Here is a 24,476-nt window from a genome sequence, read left to right as displayed (position 1 = left end):
AGGTTAAAGAACATAGCAATGAGAAATTTTTGGATTTGCCTAAAACTACATATTAGGGAATTATTGCAACCTTTACGGTTTCTTTTTTTTTTTTTTTTCTTTTCAGAAAATGTACCTGGAATATGCTTCGCCCATCCAATGATAACCACCAACTCCCGGTCAGCCAAGTCACACAGTGTAGTGAGGGCTTTGATGTCACTGTCAGGGACGGTAGGGTCAGGCATGGCATAGATCTTCTCCGGTTCGGCCACCAACAAATGTGAGACAATCTTGTTATCTGCAGGATCAGACCAGAGCACTACAAGATCACTAGTAGCATCATCCCTCTTTCATAACCCCTAAAGTATGCTGTGTTTTGACAAATAACCCCAATCGCCTACAATAAACCCCAAATATTCTGTTTATGGCTCAATATATGCATAGTAAACAGTGTTCAGGAAAATGCATAGGAAGAAATAAGCCACTGCAGTTGTAATGGAATGTGTTCCTTTCTTCTTCTTTGCTCTACCCGCCTTTGCTGGAATGAAGCATCTCTCCTGTAATGAAATTTTTTATAGCAAACAGATAAGAGAAGTTAGATGCTTTCTGGGTTTGCTCTTTGATTCTTAAGTGGGATTTGGGGAAGCAGATTCAATAGTACACAACATCTTTAAAACAGAAATCCACGGTCAACCACTGAAATATAGAATATAATGTGAAAGGCAAAGAACTACCAATGCCCATAGTCATAATGGGCACGAAAGTCATTAATTGCCTTAATTCCTTTCAAGAAGAGCAAAGGTCAGAGCCCTTCTGCCTGGGTGAATTACTGACTATATAACTCTATCTCTGTGGGATGCATTAAAGAGGAATTTCTCTCCCTTCTCTCCCTCCCCACACACCCACCCTATCTTTCAAATATAGCCAATATCCGTTTCCAGAAAAATACTCCTACTTAAATGTTACAGTATTTTCTCTTCGGAGTGTCTAATTCTTTAATCCTCTATTTTCATCTGTTGTCTTTAGCTCATTCTCTGGTTCAGATTTATCTGTCTGAAATTTGTGATATATGTTTTTAAAATCCTTCATAAAATAAACACTAGAGACAAATGGAAAGCATCACATCAAATGTGTTTTATTGCTTAGGGGCATGTGAGAGTTTATGGAAGGGTTGTAAAGCCGTGCTAACAGAATGATTTTTCTTGTTGGCCCTATTTTCAATTTCTATGTGTAGCTTTAGAGTTTATACTTTCCTCTAAGTGAAGAGATTCAAATGCGTAAGAATAAACCCAAATACTTCAATGTTCTGTGTACTAGTACTCTAGCAAACCAGGGCATTAAATAGGCCCTTTGTGAGCAAAGCCAGTTTCCTCTGCATTTACTAGATAATTTTCCTTTCATTCTAAGTTTTTAACTTTTTTAACTCCAAATGAAAAGACTGCATATACTTTAGAATTGAAAGCATAGCATTCCTTTTAGTCTTCTTTAATGAAATGACAAGGAAATTATCCAAGCTATAATTAGCCATTTTCTAACATTTTAACATTTTAGTACTGTGGCTGCTATATGAATTACATTTATTGCAAATAATCAACAGATAACCATTCATTGACAGTAATATTCAATTATCACCAAACTGAAAATGCAGATTTGGGAGGAAATATTCCCAAACACCATATTTTGTAGGAAAAAAATATAAAATTAAATAGATTTTTTTTTTTTAATTTGTAGGATCTGTGAAGAATGGCATTTGTTTCTTGTATAGGCTATGGAAACAACACCCTGTATTTTTAGTTACGCTTGGAAAAATTTCAGCTTTCATTGCTCTGACAATGCAACAAAACCTGTCAGCAACTGTGAGTTTTCTCAGGATTAGACGAAAATGCAATATTTAATAAAGGGCACAAAAATGCACCCAAAGGAAATCCTGATTCTGGTTCTTTTTGTCCTGAGAAGATGGTTACCTGTTTGACCCAAGTCAATGGATACTTCGCCAGAAGGGTTGGAGAAATTTGGTTGAAGCTAAGAAATTCCCATCATTCAGAAAATGGAATAGCCGGCAGCACTGTTTCTAGGTAAATCTTATTTAATGTTTCCCTAATTAGAATCAATAGAACCCAATTTTCATTCTTGGGCTTTTGTATTACACAAACAGTCAGGGTCCAGAAATCTCCCTCAGCCAAAGCCCAGGCAACAGCCTCTTGATACTTATCTGACAGGATCTGAAAATTAAGTTTTATAAATGTTTGTTACAAAAACACACTAATTGGATGGACTAAGGAAAATTAACACAGAGGCCTTGAGATAATGAGTAATGATTTATTAGGAGTCCTCTTTATCTCAGACAAATGGAGCTCACTGAAATTGCTATAATCTTCTTAAAGGTACTTGACAAGCCACTTCCCAATTTCTCAGGTTTACGCTGAAAACCATAGATGTCCCTCCCTCATGCGGACTCGCAAAATGGGCTAGTGCTCATTTTTCTCTCAGTAGAGGAAATTATCAATGGTTTCAGTCAATGCTCATGTAAAATAAATGAGAAATGGGCAGTCTGTATAATATTGAGTCTAGGAAAACTAACCTCTAATGAAATTAAGCATTCGTGTTTATTGCGTTTTATTGTATTATCAGAAAGTTTTTTATTATAATGTGCAAAATCTGCTTAATGCAGTCCTAGATTGTATTTGCAGAATGCCAAACAGCTTATGCGGGCTGAGGAGAAGATGCCAGATTGGACAATTGAAGGTATAATCAACATAATGTTTTTTGGAAAGGCGAAAGGAAACTATGCCATATGTTCACTTAAGCTTTAATTTTATGTAAAACTGGTTGTTTTTCCTTTGACATAGCTAAAATGTCCTTTCATTTACAGTTCAGGGTCTGTTTTATTTATTTAACAGATCCCCATATGCTCACATGTAAGATGCACAGCAGCGACCCCTCCTGGACAGTCAGAATCAGGCACGGACACATTCTCTTCCCTTGAAAGCAGATGAAACATTACCCGTGTCTCTTCTACCACCGCTACTGGTAAGAGCTGGTTGTGTCTTCTGAGACCGAGACAGCTAAATGTGGGGACTGTTTCCATCAAGCACCTCTCAGTGCCTCGTACAAACTCTATGCATAAATATCCTAAAAGGCTAGTTCTGTTGCACTAGAACTATGAACTGATTTTTCAGAAAATGGGATGCAGACATTGCCTCAATCTACATTCCCGCTCTTTCTAGTTAATGACAAAGAAAACAGGGCTTGCGTTTTAGCAATGTACTCATCATCCTTTCAAATTGCAATCTGGCATTATAAAACCATGGACTCCTTAAAAACAATTCATAATGCCCATAAGGGCATCTGAGATGGAACCATCAACCTATGCTTGTTATCAGTAGGGCCCATTCTTGTTTTCATCTATTGCTAGCGAGTGTATTAACCTTCTATAGCGCCAAATTAATGAGGCTCCTAATGTATTTTCATTGGGAGGTTGAGCAGTCAAACTCATTTAGTTAGTGAAAACTACAAAAATCACTTTCTTGTGAAACCTGAAACTAACAGCTCCAATGAACTAATGATTACAGTATGATCCATTTTATGTACCTCTGAAAATAAAGATAACCAGTAAATGTAAAATTTGCACCATATAAGCTACGCCTTAGTATGCTTACGCTTCTACAAAATGACTAGGTGAAAAAAGGGTAGTGGAGAGAAAACCATAGGGAAAAAAAAAAAAAAGATAATTAGCCAAGTAGCTGTTGTTCCTCAAAGGTAATTCTTGGGAACAGAGCCACGGCCCCCCAACAAAGACAAGTCTCCTTGGAGTCAGTAGGGATGGCCATGCCAAAACTGATACACATAGAGCCAACTGGGAGGATTTCGTGTGTTGGAAAGCCAGACATGTCTGCTGTACTTACATGGCTTTTTGGCTGGCTGAACCAGCTGAGGGTTCAGGTAGGGGCTGTTCTCCGCATCTATTCTGCGCTTGTACTTCTGCCGACCTCCACGTACTCTGTCAAGACGCACCCCTGTGGGCAAAGACAGGCACTGGCTTACTGATGAGGTATCCATCTTTGAGACAGTCAAATACATAGAGTATCACCCATGGGTGCCATGGAGACAGACAATAGAACACAGAATGGTCCAGAAGTATTGGAGGAATGTTAAGGAAAAAAAAAAAAAGTGGTGGCTAAACCAAAATAGCCAGTGGTTGGAAACCAAATCTGGGAGAGTACCACAAACCCAAAACACATTTCGTGCAAGGCCATCAAAATCACATTTACACACCAAAGGAAAGGCACATTTCCATGGGAGTAAATACAAAGAGACTGTTACTCGGTACTAGCCTAGTTCCTCAAATTAAAGACAATGGCAATCTGTATCCTCTTTACCAGTCACCCATGAAAGCTCACTGTGTAAGAGTGATCCAACCCTCCCCGATCTACCAGAGGGTTCACTGTGCACCCGTGGAATTGAATTGACCTGAAAGCACCTTCATGCTGTGGAAAGCTGGATTTACACTCTGCAAGATGAGATGTAAGGATTATTCCCTATTGTAACGTCAACATGTCTCAGGGCAGAATGTTATTTACATTTTGGCACACATTTGTATCTTCTTCCAAATAAGAGAAAACTGGGAGTAAGTTTGGACTGGACACGGGACAGAAAGAGGAGCTTCCTGAAAGAATTCAGAAGGCTAGGATGTTGAAGGAGGGCTGTGTTCGTGAGGCAGAGAAGCGTGAAGCCAGAAAAGGAGGCAGACTGGCAGTTACTAAAACTTCTTCCCGAAGAGTAATGGGTTGGGTCAACATGCAGCAGGTTTCTGCTGTCATGGGATTTAAAAGATTGAGAAAAGAGGCAAAAGGGAAAGAAAGGAATTAAAAATAAATGTTTCACGTATATGGGAGAGTGGTGAGAAAAGGTTGTTAAGAACTCGGTTTCCAGTCTGTCATGGTGAAGTTTAGGACGAGACCATATAAACCTAACACAGAGGTTACTTGGGAGTAAGAGCAAGGCGGAGACTCACTCTGTGATATTACCTTAATTGATAAAATGGTCTTACGTTTTCCCTTAATAAATTCAACCAAGTAGTTCATTGTACACGTTTTGGCATTTCTCAAAATGTTTAGAAAATAGATGTGGCTCCGCAGCATCATTGGTATTATTATTTTACTGAAAGTCCTCTCAGAGCCTTTAATATGCAAATGTCCTCTTTAAAACTCTCAGAAGGGGATACAGCCTATGCAATGTTTTGCAAACCAATTTCACCAAAGATCCGGTCGGTCCTGGGAATATTTATGAATATCATGTGGACCATGTGAATTGTGGGCTCTGAGTCATGCGACACACTTTGGGAAATGCTGACACAGTTCCATCTGAACCCTGAAGGGAACATATATACTCGACTGTTAAGGATTACTGTTCTACCACGAGATAAAGTAAAACACAATTTTTCATATTATCTTAATAATACGACTTTAAGAGTTGATTATCTTTTAGTGAAACACGGAAATACACACTTGGTTCTAGATAAAGCCTGAAATGTCATACTGAAACGCCGGAGCAGCACTTAAATGAAATCAGGAGACAACTTTAAGAGCAATTAAGTAGGTTTTGACAGCAAATTTCACACAACAAAGACATCGGCACAGCGTCTAAGTATTTACTGAAAATAGTAGCGCACGTGAGTCACAGAGAAGCTGTATGTCCTTCCTGCTGCTCCTAAAAGCACTTTCTGCCTACAGTAGAGTTCTGTTCCCTCATTATCTAACTTCTAGTGCACAAAACTAGACAGCAAACAGCTGCGTAACGGGGACACTACACTTTGTCCTATTAGGACGCTAATTTCATAGAGATGAAACGTAGACTACAAAGAACAGAAATATTTAATCAGAATGTTTAAAATACTGTACATCAACCACTATAACTGAAGATTCTACCTCTAAAGCACTTGACCACACATAGGTTTAAACCACAATTTCTCATTAGTAGGAATGCATGCAAAGGATACGTTGAGTTAAAAGGGAAATACCTATCTATAAAAAAATGGAGAGCGTTCAGAGGGGGAAAAAAGATATTAAAAATCATTAATTAAAAAGAATATTTTAATGTAGTTGTTTGTTAAGTACTTTTATTTTATAGAAAATTTCTTGGATTATCTAGTCTAAAATTGTTTGCCTCGCATATATCAATATGCAATATAGATCATCAATTTATATACACCTGTTAGCTGGATCCACTGTCTGCAATAATGATTTTGTGAAAAGATTAAAGACCCCCTTTTAATGTTTCCAACTACAATAGCATGATAATAATTTATTCCTGAATATTAGGTGAAGAATATGTTTTAAAAAATAAAGCACAGTTTGCAAGGCAGAATGGCTGAGTTTTTCTTTCTGGCTCTTTAATTAACTGGCTCTGTAAACTTTGATGAGTTCCTTAACCTATTTATTTTTCCAAACAAGATGGATATAAAGACAATATCCTTCTTGATGTTCTGCTGTAATAATCCAATAGTATATTTACATAATAAATTAATATGTTTGGATATTATACATATATATTATTAAAATATTTCATAAACCTTAAAATGCCAATGAAAATAAGGAAAAAATAAAAAAAATAAGGAGGTTGTTATTATATAATTGTTTTGTTGAAATATTGCTATATTACCTTATTGATACATATTTTGCATCATGACCATTTATTAAAAATCTATCCCCATGGAGTCTACATTGCCCCAATTCTGAGGGAAACAGATTGAGGTATGATAGAGTGGTAAGATAATTCAAAGGGTCCAAGCCAAATCATGATACTCATTTGACGTCTAAGTGATTTATAGAATTAGCTGGTATCCCATTCTATTTACTGCTCAACCCTGTCATTAATAATCTCACTTTAGACATTATTTTAGAATAAATACAGAAACGAATCCAAATTCTACCAAAAATGAGGATGCTATCCCCGAGTTCAGCTATAAGTACACAATACAAACTTAAGTAAAGAACTGATAATTATCCAATGCACCTAACGTATTTAAAAGTCTCCAAATAGGGGCGCCTGGGTGGCGCAGTGGTTAAGCGTCTGCCTTCAGCTCAGGGCATGATCCCAGTGTTCTGGGTTCGAGCCCCACATCAGGCTCCTCTACTAAGAGCCTGCTTCTTCCTCTCCCACTCCCCCGGCTTGTGTTCCCTCTCTTGTTGGCTGTCTCTCTGTGTCAAATAAATAAATAAATAAAATCTTAAAAAAAAAAAAAAGTCTCAAAATAGTTTAGCAGACACAAAGAAAAACAACAGTATTTATGATCGGCCCTGGGAAATCCAGATTTGCCCTAAGGAGACATCAATCGAATCCAGACATTTCCACCAAAGGTGAGGAAGCCTGTCTCTTTCCTTCTTCAGTACGCTGAAATACAAAACATTTCTGTCTGGACTTCACTCGTAACCAGTTTTGAAAAAGTTGAAAAGTAAGATTTCTCCCAGGAAATAAGATACCCACAATGTTCAATGTGTGACAGGATTTGAAGTTAATTAAGGCAATTGGATTTTCTATTCATGTGGAGACCCCTATTATCTTTCCTTTTTTTTTTTTTAAATAAAAGATTTTAAGAGTTGGCATTACCTACCAGGTAGAATGTTTCACATCGCTTCTTCTTTCAAATACTGCATGTGCCTACCTTGCCACAAGGGAATCACAAATCTCCTACATTGTCAGAATTTACAAAATTGAGGAAGCGAGAATAGGGCAAGGAGGAAAAAAATACACTGTGCGGCAAATAAATGCCAAGAGAAGTAAAACAGTTCAGCGGCAGGTCTGTTAGGTCAGCTCATTTTAAGTCTACGTTTTATGCCCAAATGCAAATTTTTACAATATTATATAGTCCAAAGCCAAAAGTATTTTTCACATTTTTAATAGCACAAAGTCAGAGGCATTTCATAGGACAATAAAAGATCTCCCCTTCAGAGAATTATGCAAGGATACCCTAGTCTACTCTTCTAAATTAAAGACCAGCCTTTTAACAGTATGGCTCCCAAGCAAAGGTTTGCTCAAATTATTAATTACACAGACCTCAATACTTAAGAAAGATGCAGATAGTCACATTAAAGTGATACTATTTTTTTTAAGAGATAGTGAAGTTTTTTTTAAAGACTAGCTAATTTAATCCATGCTAAATAAATAGTTGTCTTAGACACATGTTACCACACACGGCTTGTAATTGAGTTTTTGAGCTCGGGCTGGAAAAGCAAGCCTTCTGCCACAAGAAGGTGAAGAGGGTGGGAACTTTCCCCTCCACCACAGGTCTTCTTGATACCACCGTTCCCGCTGTGGCAGAAGGAAACCACGCTCCTTCCCTTTGGGAAGAGTGTACCCAGCAGCACCCCTGAATTCTGAGATTCCTGCGAGGGAACCATCGTACACAGAGGCTAGAGAAAATCCCTTCGAGGAGCCGCGGGAAAAGAAGCTAAGCCAGATTAGCAGTATCGGACACGGCCGCGGTGACTTCCGCCGCAGCCGGTGACGGGCTTCTCCTTCGGGACAGTGTCCTCGAAGAGCAAGAGCGGACCGGTTTAACCGAGACTACTTGCGCATATTTATAGGCTGTTCTGTTCCTAAGGGGATGAGTGAAAATTATTTGTATATTCACATATATACTCCAGGGAGAATCTAATCATATTAAGTTGTTGAGGATCATGTGAGAAAATAAAACACACCGACCCCCAGCTATCTTCAACTACCATGGCCCCTTCTCAAAGCAGACAGTGATATTGTTAAATCTGGCTTCATGCTTCCGTCCCTCGCTTCCTGATTCAGCAGTCTTTGACTCCTCGTAACCCACATTTTCCTCCCAAGCCATGTCTTCATTATTAATCGAATGAGTCAATCTCTGCATGAAGTGTCTTGGAATACACCAAAATACCAGCCAGTTACTAGTAGTCATTGGCTCTCAAGAGCTTATTATAGTCTAGGCAACGGGTTAGTTGTTTTACATATATGAACGCATTTAAGCCTTATAGCAATCCTATGAGGCGGGTGCTATGATTATCCCGTTTTACAAAATGAGAAAGCCCGAGCTCGTGAGAGGCAGAGCCAGGGGTGGGAGTTGGGAGAATGGCTGCAGAACCACATTCTTAAGCGCTATGTTTATACTGCTTCCCTGCCATCACATTCTATTTTTGGAAAAGAGCATTTGGTATTTACTCCAAAAGCGAGAACTGCGGGCAGATAAAACCCGATCATCATGGTAAACAATACTCGCGTCATGACGCAGGGTCCATGTAGGGAGGTAGGCAGAATGCTGGGCTGGCAGGGGGAGGAAAGAACGCTTTTACTCAACAGAAGGGCTAGCGATTTTGCATCACTCCATAAAGGGGGACTTGACTTGAAAAAGTTCACAGCTATGAGACTATACACAAACCAAAAATAATAAAAAGATTCAGTTTCTCTGTTTTTCCACTGAGCCAGGGCCCCAAGGACATTCGTTTCCTTCCTCCTTCAAATGCTATTGCAAATGAGACAAGCCTGTTTTGCCCGGGCCATAGATGCAGAGCAACCTCTGGCTGCATCTTCAGCTCAGGAGGGAAGCCCAGACAGCAGTGGCTTTTCTACTAGACACCCCTGGCCTGGCCAAGGGTTACATTTACTTCCGCTGGAATATCATGGCAACAATTCAGGAACTTTGGAAATGGCCTGGCTGTGTGTGGAAATGCTCTAAGTTCTGCTGAAATAAAAGGAGAAATCACACAGGGAGAGAAAATGCATATCCATTAGATGGGCTTTTTTTTTTTTAACTGAGTCCTTAGTCACTAAAAGAGATAAAAGGCATGACTCACATTAAAGCTTCCTTGCTCTACAGATGAATTAACAATTAGCAAGGGGAAGTCTTTCGTTTTGGTCTCCTGATAGCTATCTGGACTATTAAACATGTGGGGCTCACATAGGAAATTACAAAGGCTTCCCTCTGTTTCAGATTCAAGGTGCATCCAAACTCCATTTGTAGATTTCTGTGCGTAGGACATAACCCTAAAGAAGTTCCTCCTTCTTTTTTTCAGGGTTCACGGGATTCACTATTCTTGCCTGGTTCAGACGTATGTGCTAAATTTATAGTCTGGGTCGGAGCTGAAATCAAAATGATAGAAATTTGAAATAACCATAGACAAAATATTTTGCAGGGGAAATTCTGCTCCACCGGGGGTAAAGTTGCTTCATCTGAAGCATGCAGCCCTAATCTATGACACATACAAGTACAAATTAGGTCATCTGCAACAGGTGACAAGTTTTAATTGAATGTCTTCTGTCTGCAATTCTGACAGAAGGTGAATGGAAATAAATGAGTCTGGCAAGACGGCCCTGAGCCTTACAATACCCAATATCTCATTATTTTTAAACAGCTATCTATAAACTGATGCTGACAAGCCTTGAACCTTTTATTTCTGCTCAAGATGAGGTGGCTGTGAAGGGAAAAAAAAAGAGAGAGAGAGAAAAAGAAAAAGGGGCATCCAGAACATTACATTAAACATGCAATACCTACCATTATCACTTCCCCAATGTAATTAAAGGAAATCTCCTATTCAAAAGGCACTATTTCTTACTTTGCTTCATGTCAGAGAGAGAGAGAGAGGCAGGGAGAGCATGCTTGGTCTGCACTTGCTAAACATAGAGACAACCTTTGAAGACAAAAAGAAAATTTTCCCTTTCCTGCTTTTTGCCTGTTAAAAATTTCATAAACTATTGAAAGAGATATTGCCGTGACTTAGGCCTATCTAAACTCTATTTTGTCTTGTTACTATTTAATACCGGTGACTCTTCCCTTTATCCTTTTCGAAATTACCTTCTCCTATGAATAAAGTTATGAGTTAGTGGGTAAAGACATGAAATGTGGTCGCATATCAACATCAGGAAAAGTGATTCTACTAATTCACAATTAAATGTGACACTGGCAGCAATAAGTTTAACACAATAATAACAGTAATAACAGTGCACAGCACCCCATGGGGATGCTCTGTGTAAACAGAAGCACAAATATTATTTATGCAAAATTCAATGCCCTGTAAAAATGAATTAAATATGAAATCAACCAAGCTGGTTTACAAGTTGCTGGGTTGAGAGCCAGAGTCACTTTGTTTCATTCAATGGAGAGGAATACAGGGGGAGGAGTCTAATGACCAAAAAAGCAGATGTGGATTTCAAAGAGAATATAGGTTTGGGGTGGGGGCGGGGGGAGTGAAAATAGGTAACTAGGAAAGGTGGCAGAGTCTGGAGGTCATTTGGTTTCATTAGGTGTGACTCGAGATCAGATGGGTACCCAGCAAAGAGCTTTTGAAGCTCAAAAGTGAAGTGCATGGTAATTTTAGCAGAAGAAAACTTTAAGTCCTGGCCAATTTGTTAGAAACTTACCAAAAGTATTACAAAAGTGCTACCTGACTCAAGCAGAGATGCTGAGAGCCAATTATAAGATACCAAAGTGACATATGATGTTTAATAATATTTTTCCGGTGATGTTATTTTGGCGATAATTGAGATTCAAAATAAAGTACATCTCGTACAAAGAAACATAATATACATATATCCAGGTCATGTAAAAAAAGAATTATACCTAGCACATAAAATATGTAGGGAAAAAAATCAGTTCAATAGATTAAATGTTAATGGAATATTAATGTATACATGCCCCAATCTCATACCAAGGAGAAATTTTTCTTGTGATGCTGAGACACTCATTTCTTATTTCTTGTGACACTGGCAGCAATAAGTTTAATACAATAATAATAGTAATAACAGTGCACAGCACTCCACAGGGATGCTCTGTGTAAACAAAAGCACAAATACTATTTATGCAGAATTCAGTACCCTTTAAAAATGAATTAAATATGAAATTATACAAGCTAGTCTTCGAGTGGCTGGGATGAAAGCCATGGTCATTTAGTTTCACTCAATGGAGAGGAATACAGTGGAGTCTAGCGGCTCCAATGTAGATCTTCAGTGGAGTCAACAAGTGTCATGGACCAAATGTTTGTGCCTCACCAAAATTCCTATGTTGAAACCTAATCCCCAGTGTGATGGTATTTGGAGGTGGCACGTTGGGTGGGTGATTATGTCATCAAGGTGCAACCCTCATGATGGGATTTGTGCCCTTATAAAAGAGACCCCAGAGAGCTCCCTTGCCCCTTCTGCCATGTGAGGACAGAGGAAAGAGGGCCATCTATGAACCAGAAAGCCCTCACCACACAGTAAATCCACCAGTTTCTCAATCTTGGACGTCTCAGCCTCTAGAACTGTGAGAAGTAGATTTCTGTCATTTGTAAGCCACCCAGTTTATAGTAATCTGTTACAGCCCACATGGACTAAAACAAGAAAGGAAGGAACATAAAAAAGGAGTTGAAGAGCTAATCTACAAGGGGTTGACTCAGGGTCTGATATGAACTAAAGAAAATACACTGGTTTCCATCCGTTCTCAACAAACTCCATATTCCATCACTAACCCTTTTTCACCTGCCCATTATGCTGTTAAGTATTTGTGAGGCAAGTTAATGGAGAAAAAGAAAGGAAAAACGAGAAAGCTAGCACGAGCCCTGCAGAAATGCAAAAGTAGAGAAAACAAGCACGTAAGAATGAGAGTATGTTCCCAGTTGCCTTGGGCGCTGAGATGTTCACAGCAGCACATGGCCATCCCTGGGCCCATTTTCAAGCTAAAATTTTTCTCCCTCAAAGTTGGCTAATTAGATTGCTGAGTATTTTAAGACCTCATGAGGAAAACTGGGGTAGAAAAATCATGAGTGGCAGCGATAATAAGAAAGCACCTTTATATAAATGATACATTCACTACAATTAAATAAGACAAATATTTTTTTTTTTTTATTCGACAGGATAGAGACAGCCAGCGAGAGAGGGAACACAAGCAGGGGGAGTGGGAGAGGAAGAAGCAGGCTGACAGCGGAGGAGCCTGATGTGGGGCTCGATCCCACAATGCCGGGATCACACCCTGAGCCGAAGGCAGACGCTTAACCGCTGTGCCACCCAGGCGCCCCTCTAAATAAGACAAATATTAAAAGACTATCCATAACAGAGGTGCCTGACTGGCTCAGTCAGTGGAGAGTACAACTCTTGATCTCAGGGTTGTGGGTTTGAGCCCCACGTTGGGTGTAGAGATCACTTAAAAAAAAAATCTTAGGGGCGCCTGGGTGGCTTAGTTGTTAAGCATCTGCCTTCGGCTCAGGGCGTGATCCTGGCATTCTGGGATCGAGCCCCACATCGGGCTCCTCCACTGGGAGCCTGCTTCTTCCTCTTTCACTCCTCGTGCTTGTGTTCCCTCTCTCGCTGGCTGTCTCTGTCAAATAAATAAATAAAATCTTTAAAAAAAAAAATCTTAAATAAAAAAAGACTACATTAATGTTTCTTGTGTAATTAATTTCCATTTATCATCTTTTGCTTTCTTAAATATTTTCAAAATCTCCGTTCTACGTGATTTCAGCAAGATGATTATAAACTCAGTTTGATTTGCTGGAGACAATATGCATACAAAAAGGAAAAAAAATTTGCATCCAGTTTTCAAGCCAAACATTCAACAACATATTTATTTCACTACTCCGAGAATCTAGATTTTAATAAGGAACTACTCCAGTCTCAGGCTTAATTGATAAAACAATGTTGAAGATTTAGGGGAGAGTTATACATAATGTAAACACATCAAAATATTTTGTCAAGGAAAGTAATAAATAGGGAACTGAATACTCAGAGAACCAGTAAGAAAAATGTATGTTTATTTTTTTTTTATTTTTTGAACATTCATTTTATTTATTTTAGAGAGAGAGGGAGCACGAGTGGGGGTAGGGTCAGAGGGAGAGAATCCTCAAGCATACTCCCCACTGAGTGTGGAGCCCAACACAGGGCTCGATCCCAGGATCTTGAGATCATGACCTGAGCTGAAATCAAGAGTCGGACATTCAACTGACTAAGCCACCCGGTGCCCCAAGTAAACTGTACATTTAAAGTGTAATGGCCGGGGTAGGCCATAGCCTGTACTTTTCTTCTCAAATTAGTACATGTGAAGAGTGTGGAAAGAACTAGAAAACACAAATGATATTTCCAGACGCCAAATACACTGGGTCCCGGCTGAAGAAGCCTGTGCTTGCACCAGGTGGTGAATTCCCCGATGGACCTCCAGTGTAGAGATGCTACGCGACGAGTTAGCTGGGAGTGTACTGCCCCATACTCACGTGGTCTACAACGTTAGAGGGACCTTTAAATCCCAAAGTGTGCCAAGAAAAGACAAACACACTTTTCTATGCACACGGCAGCTCAAGACTAGATGATTACATTTTTGAAACTCAGCCTGGGCTAACCTCAAACTCCAGAATGTTTTTTTTTATTGTATGTATCCAGCTTAATTCCACAAAAAACTGAGGGCAAAGGGCGTGGTGAGAAATGACATTCTAGCTGAAACAGCTTCAAGTGATCAGAAGTGATTTGGGTGCATGTTTTAATTGTATATTGCTCATCACTGTGCATGCAGGATACACCATGTGCCTGCCACACATTAGGCATTCGAAAGTATGGAGGAAATGAATGAGTGGACAAATTTATAATATGCTTTAATGCTTTGTAATAATTAGGGTTTTTTTCCATCTTTTGGTGTTTGTTTTTGATACTTCAAAACCTCTAATGGACCCACAGAGAGAGAGAAATCTCTTGTCAATTGTCTCAATAGCTCTTGTTGCTTATGTTTTTTACAATGTGCTAATACAGTATAACTTTAGAAAGGTATAGAAAACTTCTAAAGACAACAAAATAGCCTGAATCCTGAAAAAAGGAGTCACCGAAAGGTAGGACATTAGAATTTAATCTTTGTAGATTCATCCTAGACAATAGGAGAAAACAGCATTTGGTTTGCCGGGAAAAACCTCAGATACGAATGAAGAAAACTTACTAATGAGAATTACATTTAGATACTGAATATTGAGCAAGAAAGACCATAGATCCATACAGTTGGGAAATTTGACAAATGAAGAGAACCATTCTCTTCCCGAAACGTTTTTATTGCCCTCCTGCCTGGAAGCAGATGAATGAGTTTGATCACGTGTTAAGCTCTCTTCCAGTTCTAAGATTCTATGAATGAAATGGTGTATTTAAAAAGATGGAATTGACCCACAGATTCAGAGTACGACAACTGCTTGGCAGTTGGAAACATCAACATACTTCATATCTTAAATCAGGGAAGACCAGAGCCAAATGGAGAGCATTAATGAACCAGAAGAGCAGTAGGCTTTCTGGCACAGGTCTTAGCATTCCCCTCACACTGACCTTGGCCAAATGCATTTCCTTTTGTTCTTGACAATAATAAAGCAAATAAAGTGCCCACGTTTGAAAAATGCTTCTAGCTTATTACTGCATTAGGAAAAGATCAATGCCTGTTGCACATCACTGTGGGGAATGAAGTATGGAAAATCATAAACAGCTTCGGATTTGTGTGCGTTTTACAATATATAGACTACATTATGCAAAGGGAAGGAGAATACGACCTAATAATGGGTATTTTGAAAGCAACCAATGAGTAGTTAAGGGCTATTCTGTTATTTAACTAAATTTCATCTGAAGTTTAAAAATAAAAAGGTATTTGACTAAGTATGACCAGATTTTAGTCAATAGATCACAATGGGTAAAGTTTCATCTCAACTTTCATAGCCACCCATTTTTCAGAAATTATAGTGGATATGTGTGTATACACGCACGATATATATGCACACACATAGACGAATACATCATACAGAGAAAGATACACACAGAATTCTAAATACAGAAGATATTATTCAGTTTCTCCATGTTCTTGATAAAGATTTGGCTAAAGAATTTTTTTTTGGCAAAATTTTTCCATCCAAACTCATGTTGTGTGAGTTTATATGGATATTTGTATCGGGAGTTGCGAATTCAAACAACTACACAGAGCAAAAGAGTTGTCTTTAAAAAAAAAAAAAAAAGGAGGGGTATGTACGTACCCTGGTGAACGAGAGAGCACTTGGCTCACAGATACACGGCGAGCCTCTAGCAGCGCCCATGTGATAGCACCTCGTGGGAGGGAGAGGCACAACGACTATGAATCTGGTGTTATTAGAGTTCACGTTTCCAAAAGAAGCCAGCAATCTGGATCTTTATATAAAATCACCCAATATTTAAGTGTTCACACAGTTTCTTAGCTAACTGATAACCCCAGGCTGCCAGTTTATAGCTCTGGTCTCCATGCTTTTACACAGGGGCCAAATGTCCGTAATTCCTTGATAGAGGCCAAGTCTGACAACTGGCCAGGTAACTGATCATAGTACAAGCTGGTAGTTATTTAGAAATTATCCTTGTATTTTATGTAGGCCCTCATTGTATGAGCATAAATTAAATTGTCTAACTGCTTAAATTAATCCATAGGTTACATACTGAAATTCTAATTTTAAAATGCTATTCAGCGGGGCGCCTGGGTAGCACAGCGGTTAAGCGTCTGCCTTCGGCTCAGGGCGTGATCCCGGCGTTCTGGGATCGAGTCCCACATCAGGCTCCTCTGCTATGAGCCTGCTTCTTCCTCTCCCACTCCCCCTGCTTGTGTTCCCTCTCTCGCTGGCTGTCTCTATCTCTGTCAAATAAATAAATAAAATCTATAAAATAAAATAAAATAAAATGCTATTCAGCAGGGTTTCAAGTATAACAATAATAATGACGTATAAAATTTAAGGGGTTTTGATTAGAAATCATTTCAAACAAAAGTAAAAATTTAATCGCCCATGCCCATGCATGGCACCTGTCAGTTAAGAATACTGACATGTTTTGATCCACATAAGCCCTCTTCAAAAATCTCTTGTTAAGCACAGATCTCCACGGTTATTTATTGTAAACGGCAGCAAATTCATCTGTTATGTTTACTAAATGTTTTCACTTTCTGAAGGAATGTCTTTCTGCCTAGTAAAATCTTTTAGAAACTGCAAGTCAGTTCTTGTAATACAATTGGTGCATTTTCACTGTCACTAAGATTATATCAAATGAATCATCTTTGGGAATTAGCTGACAGAGAATCACTTTTCTGTTGGCTTCAACCCTTTCTCCCCCAACTTCTTGCATGATATGGAGGAGAAGGTCTTTGAATTGGCAAAAGAGTAAGATGATGCTAAATGCTTTTTGGAACAGTCCTAGAAGGAATTAGGTTGTAATAGCATTTTCTTTGGTTGGAGATCATAGAGTCTGAAGGACCAGAAGATGCTGCTGGAATGGAAAGCTGAAGGGGGTGAGTGTAGGTGGGAGACGGCCAAGACAGTGTGACTGTCTAGCAAAGATATTGTGAGAGAAAAGAAAGAGAAAGAAATTTAATTTGAAAAGCCTTGAGTGTTCAAAAAATAAAACCTGTAAGTTTGAAAGGAGATGGTAAAAATCACTTTTCTATTAACCGTTATCAAGAATAGGCAAGTAAGTACATAATGAATAATTTTCCATACGCCAAATAACATATTATACAGGGTGAAAAAGTGAGTCTCTACATGGGCCATGACACACATTGGACAGCCAGCCATAGGTCCTGGACCAACATATCATGCAGCCAAGATCAGTAAAAACACAGACTCATTGGTAACAGAGGAAAGCCAGCTCTGTACATCTGATGAACTAAACGGTTATTCCATTACTCCTCTTTACACCAAGCCACCCTAGCAACACGCGCCTCTGGCAGAGAGGTACTGGCTTCTTCTAATGGCACGAATTTCAGAAACCTACTTTTCAAAGCCTCTTATCTCTGCTGCCATCAAGAGAATAGACAGAAATGCCCTGGAACTCGTCATCACGGTGCTCTCATCAGTCAACAAGGTCACTGTGGGGCAGCATGAGGCATCCCCTCCACCGACAGGGGCTGCCTGGAGGTCCCCCGAGCACTCAGTCCCTGCTGGCCAAGGAAATGAAAGACCATGACTGAACCCAAGTCATCACAGGGCAGGTTAAGAAAGCATAGCACCTGGTCCACCAAAGCAGCCTGGGAGCGGACCGTAACGTCATAATAACATTTCCATCCCAATGCTGACACTGGAAAAAAGTATGATCCTTAGGGTCCTAAAAAAGTTTTGGATAGTCATCTATCTTAGTTCACTCATGTATTTAAGCACACACTAAGGGAGATAATCCACACAGCCAAGAATTTATGTGTTTTTCGGGAGAAATAGTAAAGTCATTCTTCCTCTCATTCTTCCTTACTTCTCCTGTCTCCCCAACCAATTTAATTTTATGTATATTCACACACATACGCACATATATCTGTATTATGTATATATGTATAGGACTGATCAGCTCTTTCTAAATTAAATTATGTTTTTGTAAATCTTTGTACTTTGTTTTTAAAAAAACTTGTAAGTTATAGATGGGAACACATAAGTACATCAGTAAAGTCTTGCGAACATTCCTTGCATAGCCACTATTCAAATTAGTTTACAGATTTCAAATAATTTCCCAGCCATCATAAAAAAAAATTCTGCATATCCTTTTAAAATTTTCACATTGCTTCTACACGTATTTTACTTGCTATTTATAAAGTTAAAAAAATAAGAAAAATAGTGTTTACCTAGTATTAAGATGGGGAAAACAGAACTCAGCTCTATAATTCTTTACATATCCCTCCATAATATGATTTTCTTTCTGCTGCTGAGGGCATGATTCAAGAATATCAACATGTGATAGAGTCATTTTCAGACTAGTTGTATGTTGAATATTGGACAGGGTTAAAATGTTCCAGATCTCACGGCGCAAAAAATACTCAGTAAAAGGTCATCGTTAATAAGGATGAAAATAAAACTAGGTGGAATTATTTTAATTATTGGTTCTAATAAAATGAGAATTCAATTCATCTACCAATGCACACTCAGCCCAAAATTGAGACAAATTAAAAAAGTTAAATACGATATGGTAGTGGCCTGGTACTGAGGTGAAAAAAAATCTGCAAAAAATACTACTTGGTATTTTTATGTTTCCCTGGTGCTTATTACGGATTTTCTTTTTTCAACACTGACGTACACTTAAAGCAAATGGGAAAATAAAGAAGATGGCATTAGCTCTGTAAATCTACATAATCACACTTATTAAACTGCTAACATGTTCTGAAATTTCATGTGAAGTCTTTAGCATAGGATTACACTAAGTATTGTACTATCTCTAAATTTGAATTATATGTTGCCTACTTAAGAGAATGAGGTGGACAGATCTGAATTTAGGATACATAATTGTAAAATTTCTCTTGAAATCAAGTTAGGTACAGAAAAAGGGAGTAAATAAATCCTAAAATATTCAGTGAATAAATGGGGGAAGAAACCAGACCTATGGGGGGGAAAAAAGCCTTTTGAAAAGTAGGATGTTAAGTATTCCAAATAACGTGAAAAGAGATGTTTGTGAACAGCTGTGCGTAAGTAACTTACTGCTTTTGAATAACATGTTGCTATTGAATAATGCGACTTAAATAGGAAAAAAGGACTGATTGTATAAATTTGCTCAATCCCAATAATTGAATCCAATGAAAATACATAAAAATAAAGCTTACTCTTTAATATTTAGAAAATTCTTTTACTTTTTAAAGAAATCCCAGTAACAATATTGCACTTTTCATATAATGCAACGTGAATATATACAAGTGACAATTCACAACCACAGTGATGATTTTTTAAATTAAGAATTGAAATCTTTGCAGCTTTTCTAGTTTCCTGTAGGGCACAAGGCTAGTTTCTGAAGCTGCCTGTGTTTCAGTTTCCTCAGCACAATCTTTCCAGGACTCTACAATAAAAATTACTTTAAAAGTATTTAAAAATAAGGACTTCCAAAGATATTTTTGCCATAAATGAAACCACATTTTGAAAACCAACAGTTAATGTTTTCTTGTAAAGCAAATTAGTGACAAAGTTAACAGGTGCATTAATTTTGGTCAGTAGAGGGATGTGTTAATTGTTTTTAAAATGTAATCTGTAAAAATGATATAACTATTAAGTGAAATCTCGGCAACTCTATGTCAACTTCTACACGTGCAAGGAAGCTGATCGCCTTTAAGTAACTTCTGGGTTTCCAAAATCTTCCTTTATTAATAAGCACTTCAAAAAGACCTGAGATTTTTTTCATTTTTTAAAATTTATTTATCTATCTATCTATCTATCTATCTATCTATCTATCTATCTACCTATTTATTTAGAGAGCAGGGGGAGGGGCAGAGGGAGAGGGAGAGAGAGATCTCAAGCAGACTTCGCACTCAGTGCAGAGCCAGACGCAGGGCTCCATCCCACAACCATGAGATCATGACCAAAGCCAAAATCAAGAGTCAGCCACTCAACCAACTGAATCACCCAGGTGCCCCAATACTTGAGATATTTTATCTTACTTATATCTCCTATGTCTGATGTCCAATTAATACCCATATGATAAGTAAAAGTTTAATAAAAAATATATTATTTACTTCTCTATGAATTGGTATTATAAATCTCACATATATAAATATGATAAACTGGCAATGGAAGTAAAATACTGGTACATCGTATGTTAAATATTTAGATATGCATTCCATGGAATTCTGAGCAAGAAACCATTTTTGAAAAATTTTAAGTCATTTCACAATCCCTCATTTTGTTTCAAATCAATGTTTTGGACCAAAATGAAATTGCATTCAAATATCTAACACATTTAGTAATAGTTAGACAATCTACACCTTGATTACAATATGCGCCCACTCTGAAATTTAAAAAGAAAGCGGTGGCAATTTTACTGTAATCTGATAAAGAAGCATTTGGACTTTGGGGGACAGAGTTAATGAATTACAGATCTGAAACCAAGTTCCAGGGATTCACTGTGAACTTCCATTCTTATAAAGCACAAGTCTGTCAAATTGCTTATGAGGACAAATTTATGGAAAATAACCAAGAGTAAAGCTTTGTTCTTATTAAGAAACATGAATATGTATGTAATTTTAGCCAGACTAAATTAACCCAAAAATGAATAAATAAAAAAATAAGGACAATAATTGTCACGAGAAGGCTTGCCTCCCTTCCTGCTCTTATAAAAGCATTCATATTTAGAATTTCACAAAAGAATTCATATTTTTAAATAAAACTAGTTGGAAAGAAACAAAAGGAATCTGCAAGGAAGGCACCATGGAGTCAGAAATGTATAGTTTCCCCCTCTTTTTTAATAACCCTTTTGAAAGCAGGGATAGCTGCAGGCTTACTATGGACATAATACATGAGAATTAGTGTTCATGCAAGCAGTATGTTATTGCTGAGGTGTGTTCATTTCCTAAGCATGACTCTATTCAGAAAGGTTACATTGAGCCATTAATCCTAATTTTACATTAAACATCTTTCGAAACTGCATGAGCTCTGAACGGAGTAAAATCCCATTTTAGCAGCAACAGTATAAATCTGAAACGAATATCAAATATATCACAGATAGTTGTGTGAATTCCTCCGTGTCTTTGTGGGCATGGTACATTAACACGGGCTCACCCTGGCTAATGATCAATCATCAATTAATTTGAACCAATATCAATAAATAAGAGTATTATACCTGTGATTTCACCTTTATTTTCAATCTAGTGACTTAATTTGATTGATGCCTGTGGATCATTAGGGATTTTAGCATATGAAATCAGTACTACTTAAGTTAAGCAAACTTGCAAATTATACTGCTGTTAACTCTCTTTTATCTCTGGGTTACCGTTTCTTGCATAATCTTTTAATACGTGAAGACCAGAGAGTAAGGAACTACTACATTAAACACCACCAAAATTTAAAAGCAAAAAAACAACCAAGGCATTAGGACCATTTCTATTAATAAATTTATTATTATGAATTAACTCTGGCATTGCATATATAAGACAAAAATAAATAATTTCAATACCTTTATGTTCCAGACATCTCAAATATATAAATCACCTCTACTTGAAACAATATGCAATGCGGTAAGTAAAAAGCACTGAAGGGAATTATTAATGTTTATGAAGCACTTTGATCTAGATCATCTAATTCTTATAACTCAGTGCTATGGGTCTAGGATTATTATCTTTAGTTTGTGGGCTCAGGGGAGTTAAGCAACCTATGATCAAGATCTCGGACTTGGTTTTGCAATTCTAAATGCTCTTTATACTAATATATGTGTGTGTATATATATTTCATATATATTATACATATATATACTTTTCAAAACAATAAAAAAAAATTTTTAAGAAGAAAAAATAGAAAAAGGAAGAAATTAAAGGTTTTCTGTCACCAGAAAGACCAAGCCTTTATTAGAAGCCTGGAACTCTCAGCTCCACCCCTCAACCTTCTGGAAGGGGACAGCAGCTGAACATTGACTGAACCACCAACCACCATCAATTTAATCAATCATGCTTATTTAGTGGATACCTCCATAAAATACCCTAAATAATGAAACAGGGTTTGGAGAGCTTCCAAGCTGACCACACTGAAGTAGGAGGATGGTGCACCCAGAAAGGGCACAGAAGTTCCAGAACTTCCACTATACCTTGCCCAATGCATATCTTCCTTTAACTATTCTTCAAGTACATCCTTCATAATAGTCAGTGATAATAAGTGAAGTGTCTTCCTGAGTTCTGTGAACCATTCTAGCAAATTCTGAAACCTAAGGAAAAGTGGTGTGGGAGCATTCCATTTATAGACAGTTAGTCAAAAGTATGGGTGGCTTGGAATTTGGGATTGATGTATGAAGTAAAGTAGTCTTGCAGGTTTGAGCCCTTAATGTGTCAGATCTGTTACTAACTGCAGATAGATGGTGTCAGAACTGAATTGAATTGTTGGACATCCAGCTGGTGTCTGGAGAATCACAGAATTGGTTGTTGGTGTTAGAAAACATCACAGAACAACAAAAACCCAATAACAATAGTGTCTAGATCTTGGTTTCTTAATACCATTCTACACCACAAAGAACTAAAGCTTCTTGGAGACATGGCTGACTCTAAGGCCATGACACAGAATGTAGAAAATAAACCTAGATTGTCCTTTTGTGCCAGAAAAGCAAAAGAGTGAACCAAGAACGACAGCAATATATCAGTAACTCACAAGAAGCCAGCTTGAAGAGTGTCCCCCGGAAACCCTACTAGATCAGTCTGAGACAGTTTGAGCATCACATAAGTAACGATAGCAATGGAGTATAACTCACTGAATGAAATAGGAACCCATGAATCCATACATACTGGCATAAACAAATAAATGAATAATTTGCAGGTTGGATGAAGAATTGAATATTTATATAGTATCAAATTATCACCCCACAAAGTTCTTATTAGTCTCAAAGGGGAAAAGAGCCACATTATAGTGGAGGAGCCTGGTGGATACCCTCAACAAGTGGCCAAGCTAATGCCATCGGTAATGAGACAAGGCGACATCGTGTGCCACCTGATAAGACACAATGAAATCATGATATCAATTCCATGATATTCCTGTCAAAGATCCATAACCTTAATCTGATCATGAAGAAACACTGTAATAACCCAAATTGGAAGATTTTACAAAATAACTGGCCATTTCTTCAAAATTGCCACTTACAACAGTTAAGGAAATAATGCAAACTTATATAGAAACCCGAAGTTCCTGTAAATGGAAATATATTAGTCTTGGAGTTTTCAGTTAATCACTTGAGTTTTTTGTTCTATTTTGCTGTTTTTTTTGTTTTTAGTTCCTTCAAACGGCTCCCTCTCTTTTCTGTCTTACCTTCTTTTTCCTCATCTCTCCTTTTCCCCGGACTCCAAAAGGTTAGTGTTATAAGCAAACTCATCCACCAATGAATTTCCATTTTCTTTTTCTACATCCTGACCCTGTATTTTCAATGGATTTTAAGGACATTGGAGTTGGTGTGATTTCAGGATGGTGCTACCATCTTGGCAAAATCTGTCAGAGGCAACCATTTGAAGAACATTTGTGTATTGCTTTTTGGTTGAAGCACTTTACCTAGCTTACCTCTTCTGATTCTCATATCCACTCTGAGAGACAGGTATTGCTATATTTCCCATTTTACAAATGAGGAAACTGAGGCAGATTCAATCCATTACAAGGTCTGTGGATTAAAGGGAGCACTCTGATATCACCCTCACATGGCTGCCTTCCTTATATCCAAGGGTCTATCTGCATTTCAGCATTATAAAACAGAAGAAATCAATCAGACAAAGAACCGCCACTGAAATAAGTTGGTATTGTTCAGGTTGCTCAATGTGAATGAGTAACAGTCCCTATGCCATCTCAATTAATGTATGGAAGGATGCAGTAATCTATCTTCTTTTCCATTGTTGCTTAGCTTTGTAACTAAAATGGACAGTCCTTTTTTATTAATTGTGACTTTATTTAAAGACGTGAAAGAAAAGGAAAAGAAAATGAACAAAATCAATTATAGTTGTTGGTGAATTCCATGTATTTGAGGCAGAACTTTACTGTTTTAATTAAAAAGAAATATAGACTCATTGTTTTATAGACATTAAAAAGACAATTCCAAACCTGACACTGGACTTCCTCCACACC

General features: G+C 37.8%; 1 protein-coding gene across 3 annotated transcripts in view; it reads right to left on the bottom strand.

Annotated features, from left to right (window-relative positions):
* Positions 1–24,476, bottom strand: part of ESRRG (estrogen related receptor gamma) — a 219,434-nt gene that overhangs the window by 56,470 nt on the left and 138,488 nt on the right. For 2 of the 3 annotated variants that reach the window (XM_040636013.1, XM_040636014.1), the window contains 2 exons: positions 3,885–3,995; positions 116–277 (listed from right to left, as the gene is read on the bottom strand). In XM_040636013.1, the coding sequence (XP_040491947.1) occupies positions 116–277; positions 3,885–3,995 (273 nt within the window). Of the gene's footprint in view, positions 1–115; positions 299–3,884; positions 3,996–24,476 lie in introns of all 3 variants that reach the window. The other variant, XM_040636015.1, reaches the window with a different exon arrangement.

This window comes from Ursus maritimus, unplaced genomic scaffold (genome assembly GCF_017311325.1).
Source record: "Ursus maritimus isolate PB19 unplaced genomic scaffold, ASM1731132v1 scaffold_2, whole genome shotgun sequence".
NCBI classification, from domain to species: domain Eukaryota; kingdom Metazoa; phylum Chordata; class Mammalia; order Carnivora; family Ursidae; genus Ursus; species Ursus maritimus.
Note: the sequence above shows the minus strand (reverse complement) of the source record. Positions and strands in the feature narration are given on the sequence as shown.